This window comes from Orcinus orca, chromosome 3, assembly GCF_937001465.1.
Source record: "Orcinus orca chromosome 3, mOrcOrc1.1, whole genome shotgun sequence".
In the NCBI taxonomy this organism is placed as follows: Eukaryota; Metazoa; Chordata; class Mammalia; order Artiodactyla; family Delphinidae; genus Orcinus; species Orcinus orca.
This window is the reverse complement of record NC_064561.1, coordinates 170,907,687-170,928,532: the sequence shown is the minus strand read 5'-3', so window position 1 is coordinate 170,928,532 and position 20,846 is coordinate 170,907,687. Positions and strand designations below refer to the sequence as shown.

The 20,846-nt window shown below is 46.2% G+C and overlaps 1 protein-coding gene across 3 annotated transcripts in view; it reads right to left on the bottom strand.

The window, feature by feature from the left end:
• MYO10 (myosin X) overlaps positions 1–20,846 on the bottom strand; it is a 221,120-nt gene that overhangs the window by 102,706 nt on the left and 97,568 nt on the right. For all 3 annotated transcript variants that reach the window (XM_049708320.1, XM_049708322.1, XM_049708321.1), the window contains 2 exons: positions 19,435–19,593; positions 4,447–4,634 (listed from right to left, as the gene is read on the bottom strand). In XM_049708320.1, the coding sequence (XP_049564277.1) occupies positions 4,447–4,634; positions 19,435–19,593 (347 nt within the window). The remainder of the gene's footprint in view (positions 1–4,446; positions 4,635–19,434; positions 19,594–20,846) is intronic.

The following is a 20,846-nucleotide window of genomic DNA, read 5'->3' as shown; positions in this document are numbered from 1 at the left end:
AAAAAAAACTTTTTAAATCGTGAAAATGAAAAAGGGAAAGAAAAATAATCAAAGCACTGATATGAGGCCTCAGAGGCCATATTAAAAGTTCTGAGAATTTTTCATAGGCAGAATGGAAAAGTCTCAAGACAGTTTTTAAGCAGAAGAGCGTCATGATCGGGGTCAAGGTTTTAAAGAATCAAATCACCCGGTGAGGAGTATGGAGTAAGAAGGGTGGATCGAGGGAGACAAGAGAGGAAGCAGGAAGTGAGGGCAGAGGGTAAGGGGAGGGGTCAGCAAAGAGGAGAAGCCAGCAGCCCCCAAACAGACGGTGGAGGGAGGAGGAAGGGGACGGCTGACAGCCCTGGTCTGGGTGGTTGGTAAGTGACAGGGAAGCAGGGGGGATGACTCGGGAGAGCCCAGGGAGCTTGCATGTGGGATCTTCCTGGACCAGGTCCCCTGCATGGGCGCTGGTAACACAGCGGTTTACGTTTTTCAATACTCATCGAACTGGATATATGAGATTGGTACGGTTTACCGTAGGTAATTTGACCTGAATTGTTGGGGGCAGGGTGACTCTTCTAGATTCAAGAATGACTTCCGGATCTCAGGCTTGGGACCCGGTAGGACGGAGAGCCCACTTGCTAAGAATGAGAAGCATGAGAGCAGGACCATGTTTCTGGGAGAAACTCAGGATGGACTGACGAGGTGCCACCCCTGAGATGCCCATCAGACACCTCCGCGATGATGCCTCAGGGTGCCTGGACACACGTGTGGAACTCAGAGGAGAAGTCGGCAGGGGAGGCACTGAAGGCTGGGGAGTCACGCAGACGCATGCTAGAAATTTTTGAGTGATGATGCCAACGATCCAGTAGAAAAGAAGAGGCCAAGAATCAGGGGCAGTGAGGCTCAAAGATGGAGCAAAGTGCCCAGGAAAGCAGGGAGGAAGGATCAAAACACACCTGAAGGAAAGGGCCTCCGATGGAAACAGGACCCTTTACCCACCCCGCAGGCTAGTCTCCCCTCCAGTGCAGGTATCGGCCAACTGTGGCCCCCAAGTCTGCCCTTCTGCGTGTTTTTATAAATAAAGTTTTATTGGAACACAGCCTGGTGGTTCACGTGCGCTCTATCTACGAGCACTTCCGCACTCCAAGGGCAGAGTCGAGTAGTTGTAATGGAGCCGATCTCAGCCACGGAGCCGAAAATACGTATGTCATCCCTGGCCCTTTACAGGATACCTCTGCTGACACCTGACATTCTCCATCCTGTGAATCAGATTGCCCTGATTCGTGTGATTTTCTCAAAATATATACTAATCACTCCACTGCTTGCTACAAGACTTTGGAAACTTCTCTACTGCCTAGAGGATTCGGTCCGCAGGTCTTAGCAAGCAGGGCAAAGCCCATAAGATGAGCCCCTGCACCAGGAAAAAGCCCATAAGGTGAGCCCCTGCACCAGGAAGTGGGACTCTGTTCCGAAACTAACACAGGGAGACGGAAGTCCATGTCCTGTGCCTGTAGCTCACGCTCAGTCTCCTTGGCAGGTCCCTCAACAGCTCCGAGCCTCGGCTCCCCCAGAGAAGGCTTCTGGTCTTTCTCAATGAATGGCAGTTCCCTCCTTGCCTTTCGAACACCAGTTCCTTCATGTCCTTAGCAGATCCCACACCTTACAGGTGTACCTTCTATTTGCATATGTTCCTTGTTCTTCCACACGTTTTCGCAAGTGCTTCTGTGCCCTTCCAGGGTCCCCTCTGTGCCTGCTGCTGTTCCCACGTACCAATGGACTCATGATCACATGTCACTTTCTCTGAGATATATTTTCGATTCCTTGCTGAGCATCTATTGCCATCTCCTCTGAACAACCATGTACACATTTCTATTTTAGCCTTAGGCAGGCTGTATTGAAATTACTTATTTACATCAGTTTCTTCCCATCAGAACAAAAGTTCCTAAAGGGCAGTGATTGGGTCTTTTCTTTTTTAACAAGGTAAACTACCATTTGATATGAGCGTGAGGCAGGCCCCATGCCTTATTCTGGCCGGTGCCCTTCTGACACAGGATGCAAGTTTTGTTCACTATTCCAATTCAATTATTTCTAAAATACTACTAGAATAGAAAAAGACCAAACACCCAATTATTATTCCAGAATATAAAAGACATAGTTAAGGAAAAAATCACTCCAATTTTGGAAAACCAAAACTTCTGCAAAGCAAGCAGAGATCCTAAACCAACAGCTGTTCTGCCCACCCATCCTTTGACTGACAGCTGTTGGATGCTGGCCCTCCTATCAGACACTGTCCTGGGCAACGAGTGGCACAGATGAATTAACCACAGGCCTTGCCGACACTACATTAAAAGTTCATACATACTGAAAAGGGAAAAACAGACTAAACAAAATAGACTAAACTCTGCCTGCCCCAAATTGATATTCACTTAAAATGTACTAGATCAAAATCTGACCTTGTCAGTTAGATTTTAAAAAAGCTCATGGAATTTTTAAACATATATTTATATTTTAGAAACTATAATAGCATAAGCATTGGCTTAAACGTACACAAGAAGGGTAAAATAGAGAGCTTAAGAGAGAGAAACTCTTGAAAGTGAGACCAACAAAAAACGCTTGGACTAGAATCCACGAGACTAGCAGTGACACAGGCTCGTAAAGTGAGAGAAAAACTGATCTATGTGGTCCCTGCCTAATTCCAAATCGGCCTATTTTCTGCTTTCATAGGTAATTAGAGCGAAAGTTTTGAAAGTAGTAACATGTTGTACCACCAGGGGGCAGATCATGCCTGAGGAAATCTAAATAGGGCTACTGTACCCTACAATTTCTATTTTTATACTCAATTTCCCCTTATTCCCGCAGCACCATGCCCCACTAAAAAAAACTGCAAGAGGTCTATTAAAAACCAAAACACATTTTAATGAGAAATCTATTCTTAAAGACGCTGTTTCCTGAGTTACTTTAGATAAATACAGTTACTCTTTTCACATCAGCATTACACAATGAGAGCTTTTTGTTTGGGGCCCCCTCTTCCTTCTCGCGCCCGGCTAGCCCCGCCTTCTTTTTAAATGCCATAGTCTTTGGCAGGAACATGCCAACCCCTTTCCGTATCATTACACATATATGTGCACAATGATCTCATTTGATTTTTCACTTTCTTCCCAAACGCTCTGCCTAGCAGGTGATATATGAGTCACGCTCTCATTTTTTCCACTGAAAGTAATAAACACAGCCAATCATCGATGGCAAATATTTAGGTACCTAAGTGTGGAAAACAACTTGATCTTCCTAAAATAGATTAAACTCTTTCTGTTAATCTTATCAAACTATATTCTGTATGCTGAAATAGTGATCTTAAATTCTAACTCCTGAACTTCAGTGAAGTCATCTAAAAGAGCCCACAAATAGTGCTCTAATCATAAGGCAAGTTGATTAATTGGGAAGGTGACTCTTTTTTTTTTTTTTTTTTTGCGGTACGCGGGCCTCTCACTGTTGTGGCCTCTCCCGTTGCGGAGCACAGGCTCCGGACGCACAGGCTCAGTGGCCATGGCTCACGGGCCCAGCCACTCCGCGGCATGTGGGATCTTCCTGGACTGGGGCACGAACCCGTGTCCCCTGCATCGGCAGGCGGACTTTCAACCACTGCGCCACCAGGGAAGCCCGGGAAGGTGACTCTTAAAAGCTCTGCTTTTATACTAAGCGTCAGCTTCATTTTTGATTAACTGCAAGTTACAATGATTCATATTTACTGAAATGCATAAATGGACAGTCCCTCTATCCAAGTTGTTTCTACAGCCCAGTGCATGAGCACCGTTAAGGTAATAAAGAGGAGAGAATGTATCTGCCCAGGTGCTTCCCTTCCCTTAAAGAAAGTAGGTGATAGAGGGAGGCAGGGAGAGACAATATGAACGTGTTCTACCTTCCACATTCATATAATTCTGATTGATTACAAACGAAGGACCCCCGAACAAGAGTAATGGGTAAATATTGCCAATAAGAAGAACACAGGGGCTTCCCTGGTGGCACAGTGTGTTGAGAGTGGTTGAGAAAAATGCCTTTCTATCATTCCCTCAACATATAACACAGTAAGTCCCACTTCTGTGGCTAATTCAAAGGTCAACTTTAGGAACACCCAATTAAAATCATTAAAAATTCTTAAATTGGGGAGATTCTAGGGTCATCTTCTCATACTGGCAAAAACCAGGACCTTGCTGCAACAGACAAGCATTCTGAGGAGTGCTCTAGAATAGACAAAACATTTTAAATTTGGAAGAACTATGCAATGTTTCCATAAGTCAATAGAAGGACCATGTCTGACCACTGGAATAAACCAAAGAATAACTCGTATCTTTTGGAAGCCATAGTTGTCAGCCTGTTCAAAAGGGAAAACTTCATCTGAGAAATCTGGGGGTTGATGCGCTAATAAGCGGACTCCGTGTCTGTGGTAGCTGCTGGCTGGGTTACCTGATGAGGACGCACTGGTTGTCATGGCGCTTCCACAGGCAGCGGTAGCACTCGTTGGCGATGGCGAAGACGTGCGGGGGCAGCTCGCCCAGGTGGCACCTGCTGTAGCGCTCCATGGCGTCCCGTGAGTACAGGCCGGCGATGGTCTTGTAGGGGTTCACAGAGGCGATGATGGAGCCGATGTAGGTCTGCGAGGACAGGGGGTGGGGACACAGGGACCCGGGTTACAGGTGGCACTCGGGGCTGGGGGTGGTGGGGAGTGGGTGGGCACAGGATCTCATCCCCACCCACGCTGGGCAGAGACAGAAGCAGCTCAGCGTGGTCCACGCCTGGAGGGGAAGAGACGCCACCTCTCACGCCAGAGCCGCTGTCAGAGCTTTACCAGAATCCGCCGAGTGTACGTTAAGGGGACCAGTGACTCCTGAGCCCCGCTCACACGTTTTTCCTTTACCTTTGGGGACAAATCTTTTGCAAAGGAATGAAGCCATTTCAAAGAGCACTGCAGTGAAAGGTAAACGAGAGAGAAGATGGTGACACAGTGAGGCCCAAATCCCTGTTCCCCAGTGACCTCCTGACTCCGATTCTCATCTAGTGGCTATTAGGAAATGGCAGGATTAAAGAAATAAGAGAAACAGGGCGGGGTGGTGGATGAAGAGTTACTGCTTAATGGGCACAGGGTTTCTGTTTGGGACGGTGAGAAAGCTCTGGAGGTAGACAGTGGTTATGGTTGCACAACACTGCACATGTATTTAGTACACTGACAAACAGTCACAACGGTAAATTTTATGTTACATATCTTTAACTTTTAAAAAGCAACAAGACCACTTTGGAAGCACTAGGTATTCTTTCAGTAATCTCAAACACCGCGTGAAGTACCATGCAACTTATCTGGAGAATAGCTCATGGAAATCTTATGTTTTCTGGAACCAAATCCAGGCCAGAAATTAAGCAAAATCTTCAGAGCAGCAAAACAGAGGCTACAGAGTTAGTAAAGCAAAATGCCTCATGCCTCCTCCATATGGACATAAACTACTCATTTGTCCTTCTTCAAGAAAGGCTAATGAAGTTTGATTGTCAGACACAAGCAGATGAGAAGGGGTGGGGGTAGGACCCTGCAGCCGCCACCACCTACCTGCCAGCTTCTGTGGTGTATACACTGCACCACGGGCTTGATGGAGAGCTATGGGCTGATTCAGCCCCCTCCCCCAATTCACACATTGAAGCCCTAACCCCCAGTACCTCCAAATGCAAGTATACCTGTAGACAGGACCTTTAAAGAGATGATTAAATTAAAATGAGGCTGTTCAGGTGGGCCCTAATCTCGTCCTCATGTGAAGACGGCATTTGGATACACCAAGAAACACTGGGGACGTATGTATGTGCACAGGAAGACTATGTGAAGGAACAGGAAGAAGGAGGCCGTCTGCAAGCCAAGGAAGGAGCCCTCAGGAGAAACCAACCCTGCTGACACCTTGATCTCAAACTTTTGAGCCTCCAGAGCTGTGAGAAAATAAATGTCTGTTGTTTCAGCCAGCCAGTCGGTGGTCTTTTGTCATGGCAGCCCGAGCAGACTAATAAACAGGGCCTGACCCTTTCGCCACTCACAATAACCCTGGGAGGTTCACAGTGTTATTACACCTACTTTTCAGAGGAGGAATTTGAGGCAGAGTGATAAAATTTTGCATTCGCCCACATAGCCAGTAAGTGGTAGAGGTGAGATGTGAATGCAGGCAACCTAATTCCAGAGCCTTCTCTTCACATTCACTGGCAGGGGGTGGCAACACAGCACAGCACAAGAAAAGCAAGAAACACTGGACAGAAAGTCTAAACATCCTGAGTGCATCTGTACCATATTATAGCAATTTGTAATCATTTATATTCACAGTGACTGCCAGGAACATCAAGTATCGTGTGTCCTGTCTTAACTGTTTTCAAATGTAAGGAGGTCTATAACATGTTTTGGAAATATTTTGAACCAAAACAACGTTAAAAAGGTCAAAGAGTTATTACTATATGACCCAACAATTCTACTCCTAGGTATGCACCCAAAAGAATTAAAAACTGGTCCTCCAACAAATACACAGCAGCGTCATTCGCAAGAGCCTGAAGGTGGACACAACCCAAATGCACGTCATCAGATAGATGGGTAAACAAGATGCGGTACACATCCACACAGTGGAATATTATTCAGTTGTGCAAAGGAAATGAAGTACTGATACAGGCTACAATGTAGATGAACCTTGAAAACACGACACTAAGTCAAAGAAGCGAGATACAGATGTGCACACCTCCAGAGCAGGTAAATCCACAGAGACAGAAAGCTTGGTGGTAGTTACCATGGGCAGAGGGGAGGGTGGGGCGAGGCAGGACTCGGGGGTGACTGCTTTGCAGGTACAAGGTTTCCATTTGGGTGATGAGAACATTTTGGAACTAGACAGAGGTGCCGGTTGTACAACACGGAATGTACTAAATGCCACTGAATTTACTTTAAAGTGTTTAGTTTTCTCTTATATAAATTTCACTTCAATTTAAAAAAAATTAAAAGACGTGGAGATTTCATGTATCAATGTTCAGGTCTTTGGAAACCTCCACTCTCTAGAGAGGCCACTTTTCCCTGTCATAGCACCATGGGGAGGATGTGGCCAGAAAGAAAGGTGGAAGCTTTTTCCTCTGGGGAAGGAAAGGGTCCTACTTCTAAAGGAGAGCAGAGAACCACATGGTTCCCTGGAGGATGCCAGACACCCTCCATCAACGCCTTGGCCACAGGTGCTCGTGGCTTGTTTTACATCGACTGTTTGCACAGGTGAGGCAGGCAGGTACGTGATGCTTGAGGCTCTGGGTGTCTGGCCACTTCCTCTGGTTGGTCTAAAGCGTCAGGCCTATTTCTACCTTTCCAGTAGTTGGATGCATGATTATTGTTATTCTGTGAAATATCAAGACTGTCCATTTTCCTGTGAAACATGTTCTTTTTCCTACTTTGGCAGAAGTCAAGACAGTCAGTGCCGTCCGTCTTTATACAGATAGGTAGGCGTGCTGCCGATCTCCTTTCTCAGCTACAAGTAAAACAGAAAAGCCCGTCAGGGCATCAACTTGACTATTAACTTTAAGTAACGTTAGAAGAGTAATCCATCACGAACATATCTTTTTAAGAAAACAACATGCCTAAATCGTGAAAATGTTTGCACTCCCCATTCATGACCTATGTGTATGGTGGTCGTAAAATTCTGAGATGAGACTTTTAAAAAATGTATTGGTTCACTCATGAAAAACATCATAACCTTTTATTAAAAGCTTTCCTTTGAAAGCGATTATTTTGGTCAAAACCTCGTAGGCATGCTACCCCTTCCTGGTTGGGGAAACTAGTCTCCCAGCATGGCTCAGGGCAGGGATCCCCCAGCCCCGGGCCGTGGACCGAAACCGGTCTGCAGCCTGTTAGGAACCAGGCGTCACAGCAGGAGGTGAGCGCCGGGCGAAGCTTCACCTGCCGCCCCCATCACTCACATTACCGCCTGCACCATCCCCCCTCGCACCATCCCCGTCCGGGGAAAATCTGTCTTCCACGGAACCGGTCCCCAGTGCCCAAAACGTGAGGGACTGCTGGCTTAAGGTATCACTCACCCTGACAGCGTGCATGGCGTGGATTTCGTATGGGGGCAGGACACCCAAGGCTTGTTAGCAAAGATGAAGACAGAACATCCACAACGGTCTTAACGCCTAGTTTCGCTTTTGAGTAATTCACATCGCACTTGGCCCAATGAAGTAGCTGGAAGGTGTTTCAGAAGGACAATGTGGTCGGCGGCGTGGCAGTTACAGATGACACACGTCTGCCTCGCACCCGGTCCCCGGGGATTCCAGAGGAGTGAAGCCGGCCTCTCTGAACAGCAGACGGTCAGCACTGAGGCAGCCCCTAGAGTGGCAAGGTTTCTGCTGGCGGTCACGCCGGGTGGACCCGCTAACGCATCACGTACCTTCCCAGACCGAGCCCGGTCACTGCCGCGCAGTGGGAGCTGGTGGCCCGTGAGCTGATGCTCAGCCAGGGTTTCTGGCTCAAAAATCATTCCAACACGTCTAAAGACTGTTCCACTGTTGAGTCGCCATCTTATATAATTTGTAGCTGACAGTAACTTCAACCAATGGACTCATATGTGCCAACAGGGACAGCAAAACACCGGACTGAATTTGAGCCCAAACTCAATAACCTGATATCTCTCCTTTAAAAAAAAAAAAAAAAAAAAAAAACTAAAGAATATATAAAATGTGTGTATGGCTGGTAGGGAGAAAGAATCCAATTTTTTAATAGTTATTTTTTAAGATTATAGGAAACCTTGCCTCATTTAGAGTTAAAAATGTCTCCTGCTGTAAGCACCTCCACGTAGTTCCAGACATAAATTAGGCTCTTAGAACACGAATGCACACGTTTTACTGTTTCACCTTCTCACTAATGACCTGAGTCATTTCTTAACAGGCTTGTCACCAGATTTTAAATGACAATTAAGTCTACAGGTTTCCAAAACAGCTTTACTGACATTTCAGAACTGTGGGACACGGAGGACAATCTGCCCTATGCAGACACACTGTCGCACACCCTCATTTGCTCCGACATAACCTTGACCTGTGGGTGGCGCAGAAGCCACGCTTCTGCCTCTTCTGACAGAGGAAGGAACAGAGCCAGTGAGTGAGGGTGAGGGCAGGATCCTGGATCCCGGTTGTGGGGTGCTGCCCTCGGGTCTGTGATGACGCCCTTCCCCACTCACCTACGTACAGCATGGAATCGTCCCAGACTCTCCAGCCACGTCGCCAGTGGCCACTGTCTCCATGTGCTGTACACCCCACTTTCAATTAACTCTAGAATCAACCCCCTTTTTCTCCATCTCCACCGCCCTGGCCTCACTTGCTCAGATGTCCCCGAAAGCCTCCTTTCCCACTGATCTCCCACTCGGTCTTGCATGTTCAATCCCAGCTTCACATGTGACAAATGAACATCTGAAAACAAAAACTCTCCTGCGTAAAACTCTTCAAATAGCTCCCACAGTCTTCAGGGCCGACCCACAGGAATATTCAGGAAGAGAGTCTGAGCACCCAAGTCCTAATGAATTATTCTCCTAAAAGTTTCAGGAGTGCGGACCGCTTCAGCTACTTAACTCATTGAGTTTTCATTGTTTGTGCCCATATTCGTGCCAAATGGTACTTCTGAATCTCCCTAAAAGGAATGTGCAAAACAACGTGGCAGCAAGAGTCACAGTTCCTAATGGTTTATTCAAATTAGGTGAAATGGTTGCGGTCTATCAGCAAAAATAATTACAGCTGGGGCAGCTCTATCTTTTCTCCCCCTCCCCTGAACATACCACTCTGCATGGATTATTTTGTCATTAAAACAAAGGCTGCATGGGTAAGAGATGTGCGGAATAATAAGGGAAGTTCAACATGTAATGTAAGTAAACATGGAAACTGGGAATGGAGGGTGTAGAAGAGCCGAGCTGTAAGTTAAGTACAAGTGAGGCAAAGATACAATGCAGTAAGGAATCCTAAGAGTTGTGAGACAACAGTGTGTTCCATGCTCGTACCATTGGTCACTCTCTAAAAAGGTATTTTTTATTACTGCCCCCAAAACCACCATGATAACGCCATGCACTTTGGAACTCTGGATACGTGCAACTCTCAAACACCAGGAGGGGCCAGGTGCTGGTTTCCTCATACTGGATTCCAAATTCCATGACAATAAATCTCCTGGTCATCTTAATGGCTTTTCAGAAATAGAAAGTATATTCTATTTTGAAGCACGTAAAAATTTTTTTCTAGTCAGAAAAGTTCCACATAACTCCCCAAAAAAATACATTTCCTTGCCCATTTTAATAACCTGGAAGAGCTGCAGTGCCTATTGCTATGAAACACTGGGAGAAATGCGCTGCATTGCTTCAGTGCAGAATCTACCAATTCAAGGTTTTCAAAAGGCATAAGGGTATAATACCTATATCTAGTCCCCCACCAAAAAAAACTGAGTATAACTAAGAACACTAAAAGTGACCCAGTGGCCTCAGATGCACTCTGCTGGTAGAAACGGAGGATCCATGTTACCGTGGGGAAGTCACTATTCCAACACAGGAAGAAATGATGGAGACAGCAAGATTTGGTCAAGTTAGAAGACTTGAAGTCCTCACCCTGGACCTACCTTCCCTGGTACACTGCTTAACCCCTCTAGGCTCGAGATTCCAATCAGTAATAATAGCATGTCCTCTGTTACCCCACCTCATCACCATGTGAAAACATTACGTAAGTCACAGGCATGCATTATAGTTTTTGTTAATGAAAACAAGACTACAATGGCTTTTCATCATGTGGGTCTGAAAAGCTGGATGGAGATCAAGTAATCTGAAATGTACTAGGGAAACTAGAAGAGTTCAAGTCAACTCTTCTAAAGGGAAGGACTTGTTAAGAAGTGAGAACCAGGCTTCCCTGGTGGCACAGTGGTTAAGAATCCACTTGCCAATGCAGGGGACACGGGTTCGAACCCTGGGCCAGGAAGATCCCACATGCCGTGGAGCAACTAAGCCCGTGCACCACAACTACCGAGCCTATGCTCTAGAGCCCGTGAGCCACAACTACTGAGCCCGTGTGCCACAACTACGGAAGCCCGCACGCCTAGAGCCCGTGCTCCTCAACTAGAGAAGCCACCGCAATGAGAAGCCTGTGTACCGCAACGAAGAGTAGCCCCCGCTCACCACAACCAGAGAAAAGTCCACGTGCAGCAACGAAGACCAAAAATAAAATAAATAAATTAAAAACAAAAAAAAGCGGGAACCGCTAGCCAGATTTACTCCCCACCCACCATTCTCCTCTTTCCTTCTCTCTCGATCATCACAGCTAAACATAGCCATGACTTACTTCCCCAGATCTCTACCTTGAATGCAGCTTCAGTTTTAAACTGCAGATCTGTATACTCAGCGGCCTGCTTGGGCATCTCCACTTGGATGCCCCTAAGCCCAAACTCAACATGGACAAGGCTGAGCTCCCCCAAACACCTGCCTCTTCTCACACAGTCATGTCTTCGCAAATGGCACCATGGTCTACCCAAATGGTTGATCCAGAAACCTAGCAGTCATCCTATGAACGTCAGCCTGCTGCCCGCCCCCAAACCCAATCAAACACCTAGATTCTACCTCTTAGTATGTCTCATACTCCAGCTCCCCCAGGATTGGTTTGGAATCCCATCATTTCCCATCTGGTTTGCTGGTCACCTCTCCTCCTAGACCGGTTATACCTGCTGGACTCATCCATCACCTGCAGCCAGACTGAGTTTTCCCCAAACTCACCTTTGACACTGTCCCCTACCAGCCTTCATAAATGAATCCAAGGTCACTAACTCACACACAGTGCCCTTCTTCACCTGCTCTTGACCACCTTGCCAGCCAGCTGCACGCAGCCTTCACTGCAGCATCTTGGATGTCCTGCAGCTGGACAAATGCACCACGTCATTTGAAATCTGTGCTCGTGCTGATCTTCTGCCAGGAATGAGCCAGGATGAATTCCTCTAGGAATTCCTTCAAAACTCAGCACGGTTAGTGCCTCAGCTGGAAATTATTTTCTGACCCCCTCGTACCTCTTCCTGCGATGCTCATGCTTTCTGTTCCCAGCACTTTTATCACACTCATCGTCACCCCGGGCTATTGTCAAAGATTTGCTGTGTCTGCATTCATCAATAAGCTAGGAGGTCCTGGTGGGACAGTGCCTTTCATTTATTCAATCTTTCAATAAACAATTAGCACGAGCAAGATGAAGTTTGCATCCTTGGAGTCTCACACACAGCCTGGCACACAGGCAGGGCTGAATGAACACAGATATATTAGGGGCACACAAATTCACTACCAATCCACCCAACAGGTTCCTGTTTTAACTGCATTCTCGTGCTCTACAGCCACCTTCTCCCTAACAAAATTACTTGCCATCCCTGTCCAATTAAACAATTAAAACCGTTAAGCGTGCAAGTTGGTTGAAAAGAAAACTTGATCACAACCGATAACTCAAGATGTTACTAAATTCAAGCTCTTATATTTAGAAATGACATTTCCATTTAATCTGAGTGAATTTCTGACTCATATTCCCTCCTTGTTGAAAGGAATCTGACCCAAAAGAGGCAGGAAAGGGGAAAAAAAAATTAACAAAAACAGAGTTCCTAATTGCCACCATCATGTGCCGATGTAGAAATGGCAACTCAACAGCATAAATGTTTGGTCAAGTTTAAAAATACACAGAGTCAGACAGATGGTTACAATCATCTTTTGGCAACACCAGTCTTGATTTCATGTGAAAAAAAAAACACCCTGACAAACCACACTGTATTCAGCTGTTCCTGGTATGAGACAAATGCCAAGCCTGCTGGCCATCCGGTCTTCGGGCCATCTATGAGAGGCGCGCTGTTACTTGACACTGGCTTTGGAAAGGGACGGAAAACAACCCCCAAAAATCTCCTCTGGGAGGACTGAACTCAAGGAAATGAATCTCAGCTTTAGACTTGCAGGCCTGCAACAGTGAACTCCACAGCCTGCCCTGCCCAGCGTGAACACCGCAGGCAGCCCAGGTGAACTCACTTGCAATCCACACGTGTCTTCAACTGGCTGCTGCCTGCCAACACCTTTTGCAGGTTTCGAAGTTAATTCAGGAACAACGTCAAACACATTTACAGATTCGGTCTGGAAGGCCACCTAACCAGAGGAGTGTATTTTTGAAACACCTAAAAATACATGAGCTGTGAAGCATCTTCTGTGCTCACACCAGCCGTTACCTTTAGACACAGCCCCACTTCTTCAAATGGGCTCGTAGGACTCTCAGCTCTGCCCCGTTTGTTCGGCAAGACAAGAAACGAACCCATGAGGTGGGTGGAACAGAGCAGGGCTTCCTCTGGAGCCCCCCCAAGCCCATAATTGCAGCCGAGCCCCAAGGCTCCCTGCAGCCTCCCCCGATGTGTTTCCAGCCATTCCTTAGAGGCTGGGACAGGAGGCTCGCCCACGCAACTGACCCACAGCAGGATGAACCTTATGACGGAGACAACGTGTTTCTCTTCCACTGGGCAGGAAACAAAACTGCCACACCACGGAGCCAGCTTAGCTGCTCCCCCACTGTGGACCCGGAGCTGACAGTCAATACAACAGAAACCTCAGCTGCTCTGGTCCACGTGGTGCGTAGATGCTGGGTACAGAATCTGAAATGATCTGGGCTCCAGAGAATACAATGCAACAGGCACCCAGAAGCCAGCTCGTCTCTCCCGCTCTCCTCTCCTGGCGGAGCTGCCAGCACTGCGCTCAGGGCCATCAGGGCTTGACAAGGCTGGGCGTCATCACCGCCAGCCCTGCTACTTCACCTCCTCCGCCACACGTCTCATATCTAACTTCCTCTCGCTCACCGCCATCTCTACCCTGGTCCAAAACCCTCATCTCTACACCTGTGAATTATTGCCACACTCTCCCAGCCAATCTACCCCCTACAGACTATACCACATCACTTACCTATCAACCCTTCTAAATTTTTTCTCAGGGAAATTCTCTCTTCAAAAGCCTTTAACAAGGACAGTATAGCCTCTTTACCACCAAGCCCAAACGCTGCTCCTAGCTTTAAGTAAGGTAGGGTTTCTCAGCATGACTGACATCTTGGGCCAGTAACTCTTTGTGGCGGGGCCGTCCTGTGCACCTTGGGATGTTTAGCAGATGCCTGGCCTCTACCTACTAGGTACCATCAGCATCTCTACTATGGCAACCAGAAATGCCTCCAGAGAGTGCCAAATATCCCCTGGGGGTCACATCACCTGGTTGGGAACCACTGCTTTTAAAGGTGTCCTGACTCCAGCCTACCTATCCCACTAATTATTTGATGTTCCCCAACACACACCAGATTCCATCAGCAAAGGAACCTTCTCCCAGTTTAGTGAGGCCATTGCACCAAATGCACCCTCATCTCTCCACCTTCATGGATGGCGTCTCACCAGCCTTTCCTCCTGATCAACTCTCATCCCTCCTTTGCGGTATCATTATTGCCGCCCCCTCCACAGGGCTCTGCACGGCCAGCTCCGGCTTTCTCACCCACGTATTTGCTTCCTCTCCCCATCTCTTATCTCTCTGTACGACACACACCCCTCCTCTCCGAGCCTTTAGGGACTTACAGGTGTGGGTACTTGTCTCCACCAGGTCTCATCAATGGTGGGAAGAGACACAGGAGGGTGGGACTCACGGGACCCTCTCCAAGGTGCCAGGAAGCTCACAGATAAGAGGCTCAGGGTGGAAGTCTGGGGTGGGGGTCCCAGGTCGGGAGCTGAAGTGTTGAGTAGAGTTCTCATCTGGGAAGTCGCCAGAGGATGAGAAAAGCTGACGAGGTGGAGTGTTAGACATGAGAGCCTGGCTTTCTAGGAAGGGAATCCAGTATTTAGGGCATGAGGCAGGGGCTCATGCAAGGCAAAGAGCAGAGCTGCTCTAACCCGGGTGTGAGAGCCAAACAGGACCAGCGGGAAGGCTGGAGTCATGGAGATCTACAGACACGGAGGCCTGCACAGCCTCTGCCTGGAAGGAGCAGCACCAAGTCCCAGGCAGGAACTTTCCAAATAAAGACCTGGTGGTATTAGAGGAGAAAGATGGGGAGAGAGGTACAAAGGTCAGCAAAGTTCCCCAAGTGCTTTCACTTGCCATTTTATTGTAAAACAGCCCTGTCAGATTGGGGTGGGGTGGGGTGGTTATGATATCTGACCTTTAAAAAACTTTTCTTTAATTGCCATAGAAAAATTACATGGTTACTACAGAGCCCAAGAGGAGGTGAGTAGAGAAAAGTGGGCTCAACTTTGGTTTGTCTACTGAGTGCTTTACCCCTTCATAGCTCTCTACCCACATTTGAACAGAGGATGCAAAAGGCTAGAAGAAATATTTCACTGGGGTCTGGTAGTGTCCTCAGACAACAAGGGTGGCCCTCAAGGAGAAAAAGAGTTAATGGTCCTTCTTAGCACAAAACAACAGACTCCTCTACCTGGAGGTGGGTCTGCCTACCAGCAACCTGTGCTGCTCGGATCAGAAAGCCAACAAATAATGCAAGATCCAGGGTGGTGGGGGAGAGACCAGGAGTCCCTTGTCAATAACAGGACTCAAAGGAGGGTGCCTATGGCAGGCAGAGTAACGCACCACTCTCCGCCCCACCAAGATGTCCACCTAATTCCCAGAACCTGAGACTACGTGATGTTGCAGGCAAAGGGACTCTGAAGATACATTCAAGTTGTAAGCTCTGAGACTGGGGATTATCTAGGTGAACCCAATCTAATCGCACAAATCTTTAAAACCTGAGAACCTTTCTTGGCTGCAGTCAGAGATGAGGAGGAAGGAGGAAGAGATGTGAAGCATGAGGACTAGATCCAGGGTTGCTGCCTTTGAATGTGAAGGAAGGGGGCCTCTAGCAGCTCGGAATCAGCAGAAAGCCAGCAAGAAAATGAGGACCTCAGTCCTACAACCACAAGGAGCTGAACTCTGCCAACACCAAGTAAGAGCAGGAAACAGACCCTCCCCTAGGGGCTCCAGAAAGGAACGCCATCATGCCCACACCTGGATTTTAGTCTGGTGAGACCCCTTCAGACTGACCTACAGAACTGCAAGACAGTTATGGTAATTTGTTAAGCCAGCAAAAGAAAACTAATACAGCACCTCTGTTATAAGTCATTTTTTCCCTCTTTTAAAGATACGGACAAGCACCAGTCAGAGCTGGGATAAGAGGTGAAAAGGCTGTGCTTTCCTCAAAGGTGGTGGTTTTGTCTCGTTGGGGCAGAGTCTGGTAGGTACCAGCACCCACTGCAAACAGCTTCAGCAATGAAAATCGAGGTGGCTGCCCTATGGATAATAATACAATTATCTAGGTCCTGAAAGGAAGGCATATAAGGGTATAATGAACTGAACTGAGCTGTAAACTGAATGTACAAAAAAATCCTGTGTGTTTCCCTCAAAGGGGAGGGAAAAGGTCTTCATCCCAGGAAAAAAGACCAAGATCCTATTCACGTGGTTTACTGGGCAGTTTAAGCTGTCAGGTTTACAACATCATCATGATGGGGCTGGGGAACAGACTTTTAAAGGGCTCTGCCTTTTAAGCCTCTTCGGTAGTTTTTTTCCCGCTAATTGACTTACTTTTTCTTGACTACTAAATGTGTAACAAGAACTTGCATCTATAGACAGAAGAATATGAGTTCTGAAATATTCACTTGTAAAGGACAGATACCAATAAAGAAAATTTAAATCTAGCTTCACCTTTATCATCAACTATGTTATTTCTAATAGGAGTGGCATTTGTTTTACAAACATTTGTCGCACCACTGCCAGGTGCCTTGCACTGTCCTTGGCTCAAAAAAGACAAAACAGGTCCTTGACCAACCGAGCAAGGAAACTGCTGTGTAAACAAAGTTACATGGCAGTGTCAAATACTTAATGCTAATAACGCAGGCACGGTACACGGTTCCCTGGACACCGGTAGAGGTGGAAAGGAGGAGGTGTCTGAGATGCAGACAGAGGGGAGTAAATGCACGTGTGTTCTGCGAGCACGTGCGCAGAATGGAATACACAGCCATTTTTACGTAAACGTGTATGAATGCTACCTTTTCTGAAGAGCATATGGAAAATGCTGTAATATATGAACTTAACATAAGCGCAGCCAGTCAGAGGACTAGAACGCGACTGAATTTCTCTAGGCAGGGCTGTTTGAAGACATGTGGCAAACATTAGGTCACTCTGGCAAAAATGACACTTTTCCAATCTAAAAACAAGGCAAATAAACATCCTTTCTTTAAAGCTGAGGAAAATTTCACATTAAACCCACAAATATCTAATTCCTCCTCTTTCCCAGTTCTCCTCTCCTGGTCTAAGAGAGGATAAATTAGAGGAACCCCAATACGGAGAGGGCCTTGAGTCTCAGCACCTGCTAGCTATTTGAAACGGTGATATCGTTATTCATCATAATCACAGGCATACTGCCAAAATTAAACATTAACTCCTGAAGAACAAAAATTACTAAAACATCAAGGGTTTTTACAGTATTAAAATTTGGTGTTTTTTAAAAAAAAAACTGTATGAATTTGAACGTGACTTGAAAAATAAACACCTACCAGCAGTTGCCCAGGTTACTATAAAGACTAACAGGCAGATGGAAAAGAGAAAATCTGTAGGTCAATCATTCTTGACAGATAAAGTAATTTATGTACTTTAATGTCAAAAAGGGATTACTATAGAAGTGATTTTTAGATATCACTTTTATAAGATAAGCAGAGTCACACTTCATAACAATTAAGGGGAACATGTGCAGGACTGCCTTTTATACAAGGACATGCCTCCAATCAAAATAGCAATCCCACAAATAAGACGGGTTCCCTTGAACCCAAATATCCCCCTAGATGGAACCTTCATACACTGGGTTTTTTTGGTTTTATTTATTTATTTATTTTTGGCTGCACTGGGTCTTCACTGCTGCTAGCGGGCCCTCTCCAGCTGCGGTGAGCAGGGGCCACTCCTCGCCGCTGTGCGCGGGCTTCTCACTGCGGTGGCTTCTCTTGCTGCAGAGCATGGGCTCTAGGCACACGGGCCTCGGTAGTTGTGGCTCGCAGTCTCTATAGCGCAGGCTCAGCGGCCATGGCTCACAGGCCCAGCTGCTCTGCGGCATGTGGGATCCTCCCAGACCAGGGCTCGAACCCGTGTCCCCTGCACTGGCAGGCAGATTCTTAACCACTGCGCCACCAGGGAAGCCCGGGACCTTCATACACTGTTGATGGGAATGTAAATTGGTGCAGCCACTGTGGAAAACAGTACGGTGGTTTCTCAAAAAAAAAAAAACTAAAAATAGAACTTCCACATGACCCAGCAATTCCACTCCTGGGTATATAATCCCCAAAAAACAAATACACTAATTCAAAAAGATACATGCACCCCAATGTTCATAGCATTATTTAGAACTGCCAAGATATGGAGGCAACCTAAGTGTCCATCAACAGATGAATGGATAAAGAGGATGTGGTACATGCATACATACAATGGAATACTACTCAGCCATAAAAAAGAATGAAATTTTGCCATTTGCAGCAACATGGATGGACTTGGAAGGCATTATGCTAAGTGAAGTAAGACAGAGAAAGACAAATACTGTATGAAATCTTACATGTGGAATCTAAAACATACGACAAACTAGTGAATATAACATACAAGAAGCAGACTCAGATATAGAGCACTAGTGGTTACCAGTGAGGAGGGGGTAAGAGGCAATATAGGGGTGGGGGGAGTGGAAGGTACAAACTATTGGGTGTAAGGTGGGCTCAAGGATGTACTGTACAACACGGGGAACACAGCCAATATTTTGTGATAACCGTAAATGGAAAGTAACCTTTAAAAGCTGTATAAAAATAATAAATAAATATCCCCCTAGATGGGCTCCAGAGCCAGAAAAGTGAAAATCCATAAAGGGACAGAAATCAAGAAAATGAGAAAAGAAGCTTGAGCTCTGCTTGTTTGCAAAGCCACATTTTCCCCCAGCCCTTAATTGAGGAAGTCAAACCGGTCTGCGTGACGTCTTTATGAAACAGAACACTTACGGAGAGAATGCACTCACAAGAAGAAGGGGGTCACATTACCCTTCGACATAAAGTTATCCCCCTCATAAAATCAAGGCAATCAACATGAGAACATGATTTATGGATCCAGTCTCTAATTTGGCAAAACACCTGAAAACATAATTTTACTTAGATTAACTAGAGGTTCTCTAAAGGAAATACTCTCTGAAGACAAAAATAAACATTGACTCAAACTGGAGGGATCTGGGTAACTTCCCTGGTGGTCCAGTGGTTAAGACTCCACGCTTCCACTGCAGGGGGTGTGGGCTCAATCCCTGGTCGGGGAACTGGGGGAACTGAGATCCCACATGCCGCATTGCAGGACCAAAAAAAAAAAAAAAAACCGAACTGGAGGGATTTTTTAAGGACATGCAAGTGGAACTTACATAGATTTGGTTTCTCTTGTAGCGCTGGTACAGGTTATGCATAATGGCACCCCCGTGGAGCTCGGTCAAGGTGGCCATGTCATCCACGCCCTGCTCATCCATGGGGTCCATAGCCATCACCTTCTGGTGTGTAATTGTGCTCTGCTTGTATGTGAAGACCTGGTGGGGGGGAAGGAATTCAACGGTTTAGTTATCAGCGATGAACAGTTTCCACGACGTTTCCCCCAACTTACAATACGACCTCAGTACGGTACCAGCAAAAAGATCCAGAATTCACCAGCAAAAAACAGACCGCAGAGAACTCTTTCACTTCCTTTATGCCACCTACCTATCTTTAAAGGTAGCAGTTATTTTGAAAATTGACATTAGATGTTCCTAAAAGACGTGAATAGTTCAAGTACTACACATCCTTTGGGAATCACAGAAACGAGAAATTTTCAGTTCACTTTTGTACCACTGACATAAAGCAGTACAGTTAAGAAGCTGGCTGACCACGCTTTCAGAAAGTAATTTGATTTCACTATATAATATATTCAAAGGACCATGTGCTATATTTCAAAGCTTCTTAATAAAGCCCTTCAATTTAAGTGTTACACAAATTCACCATATAGTCTGTACATGTGCTCAGACACTGAAACACATCTCCTCAGGAATGTCTGAAAAATATCCTTGGACATGATCCCCTCTCAACTGAGATATACAGCATTCACGTGATCTTCAGGCAAAACAAATCCCCTCAAATGTAAAATACAATCGGTTTGCCTGCTTAACAGCCTGTCTTCCTTTAAATTCCAGACACCAGTGGTGAGGGCTGCATACGTGTCGTAGCGTGTACACAAGACAACTCTGATACTGTAGGACTGATCACAGAATGTGCATGTGTTTCTAAAATCTACACGGGGCTCTTTTATCACCACTGGTTGGGTCGAGGACTAATCACATCCAGTCAGCTCCATCCACTGACCAGTCTGACCAGTTTTACAAACTCCTGTACATAAAACAATCATTCAGCGATGGAGGCTACCTCCTATTTATTCATTGTATACTTTTACTATATTCATCCTTGAAATACAAACACCAAGATGTAAGAGCAAGATGTAAATAACACGAAAAATGCAGTCTTCATAAGCACACGTGCTCACGTGTCCACATACACACAACACAACTTTTTCGAATACTATCTGCAGGTCGGGGAGCTCTATTTTAAAATATCAACCAGTTGCCTTCATGGCAACAAACGGTATGTTACTGAAAAACGGAATGACACACTAAGAAAGGCAGAAGTACCAACCCAATGGTTTCCATAAGCCACAAAAAGTGACATGTTTTATTTTTCCAGAGAAAAATGAAAACTTCAGCCGTGGCGTTTCTGCCACATGAACCACAAGAATCAGTCAAAACCAGTCCTGAGA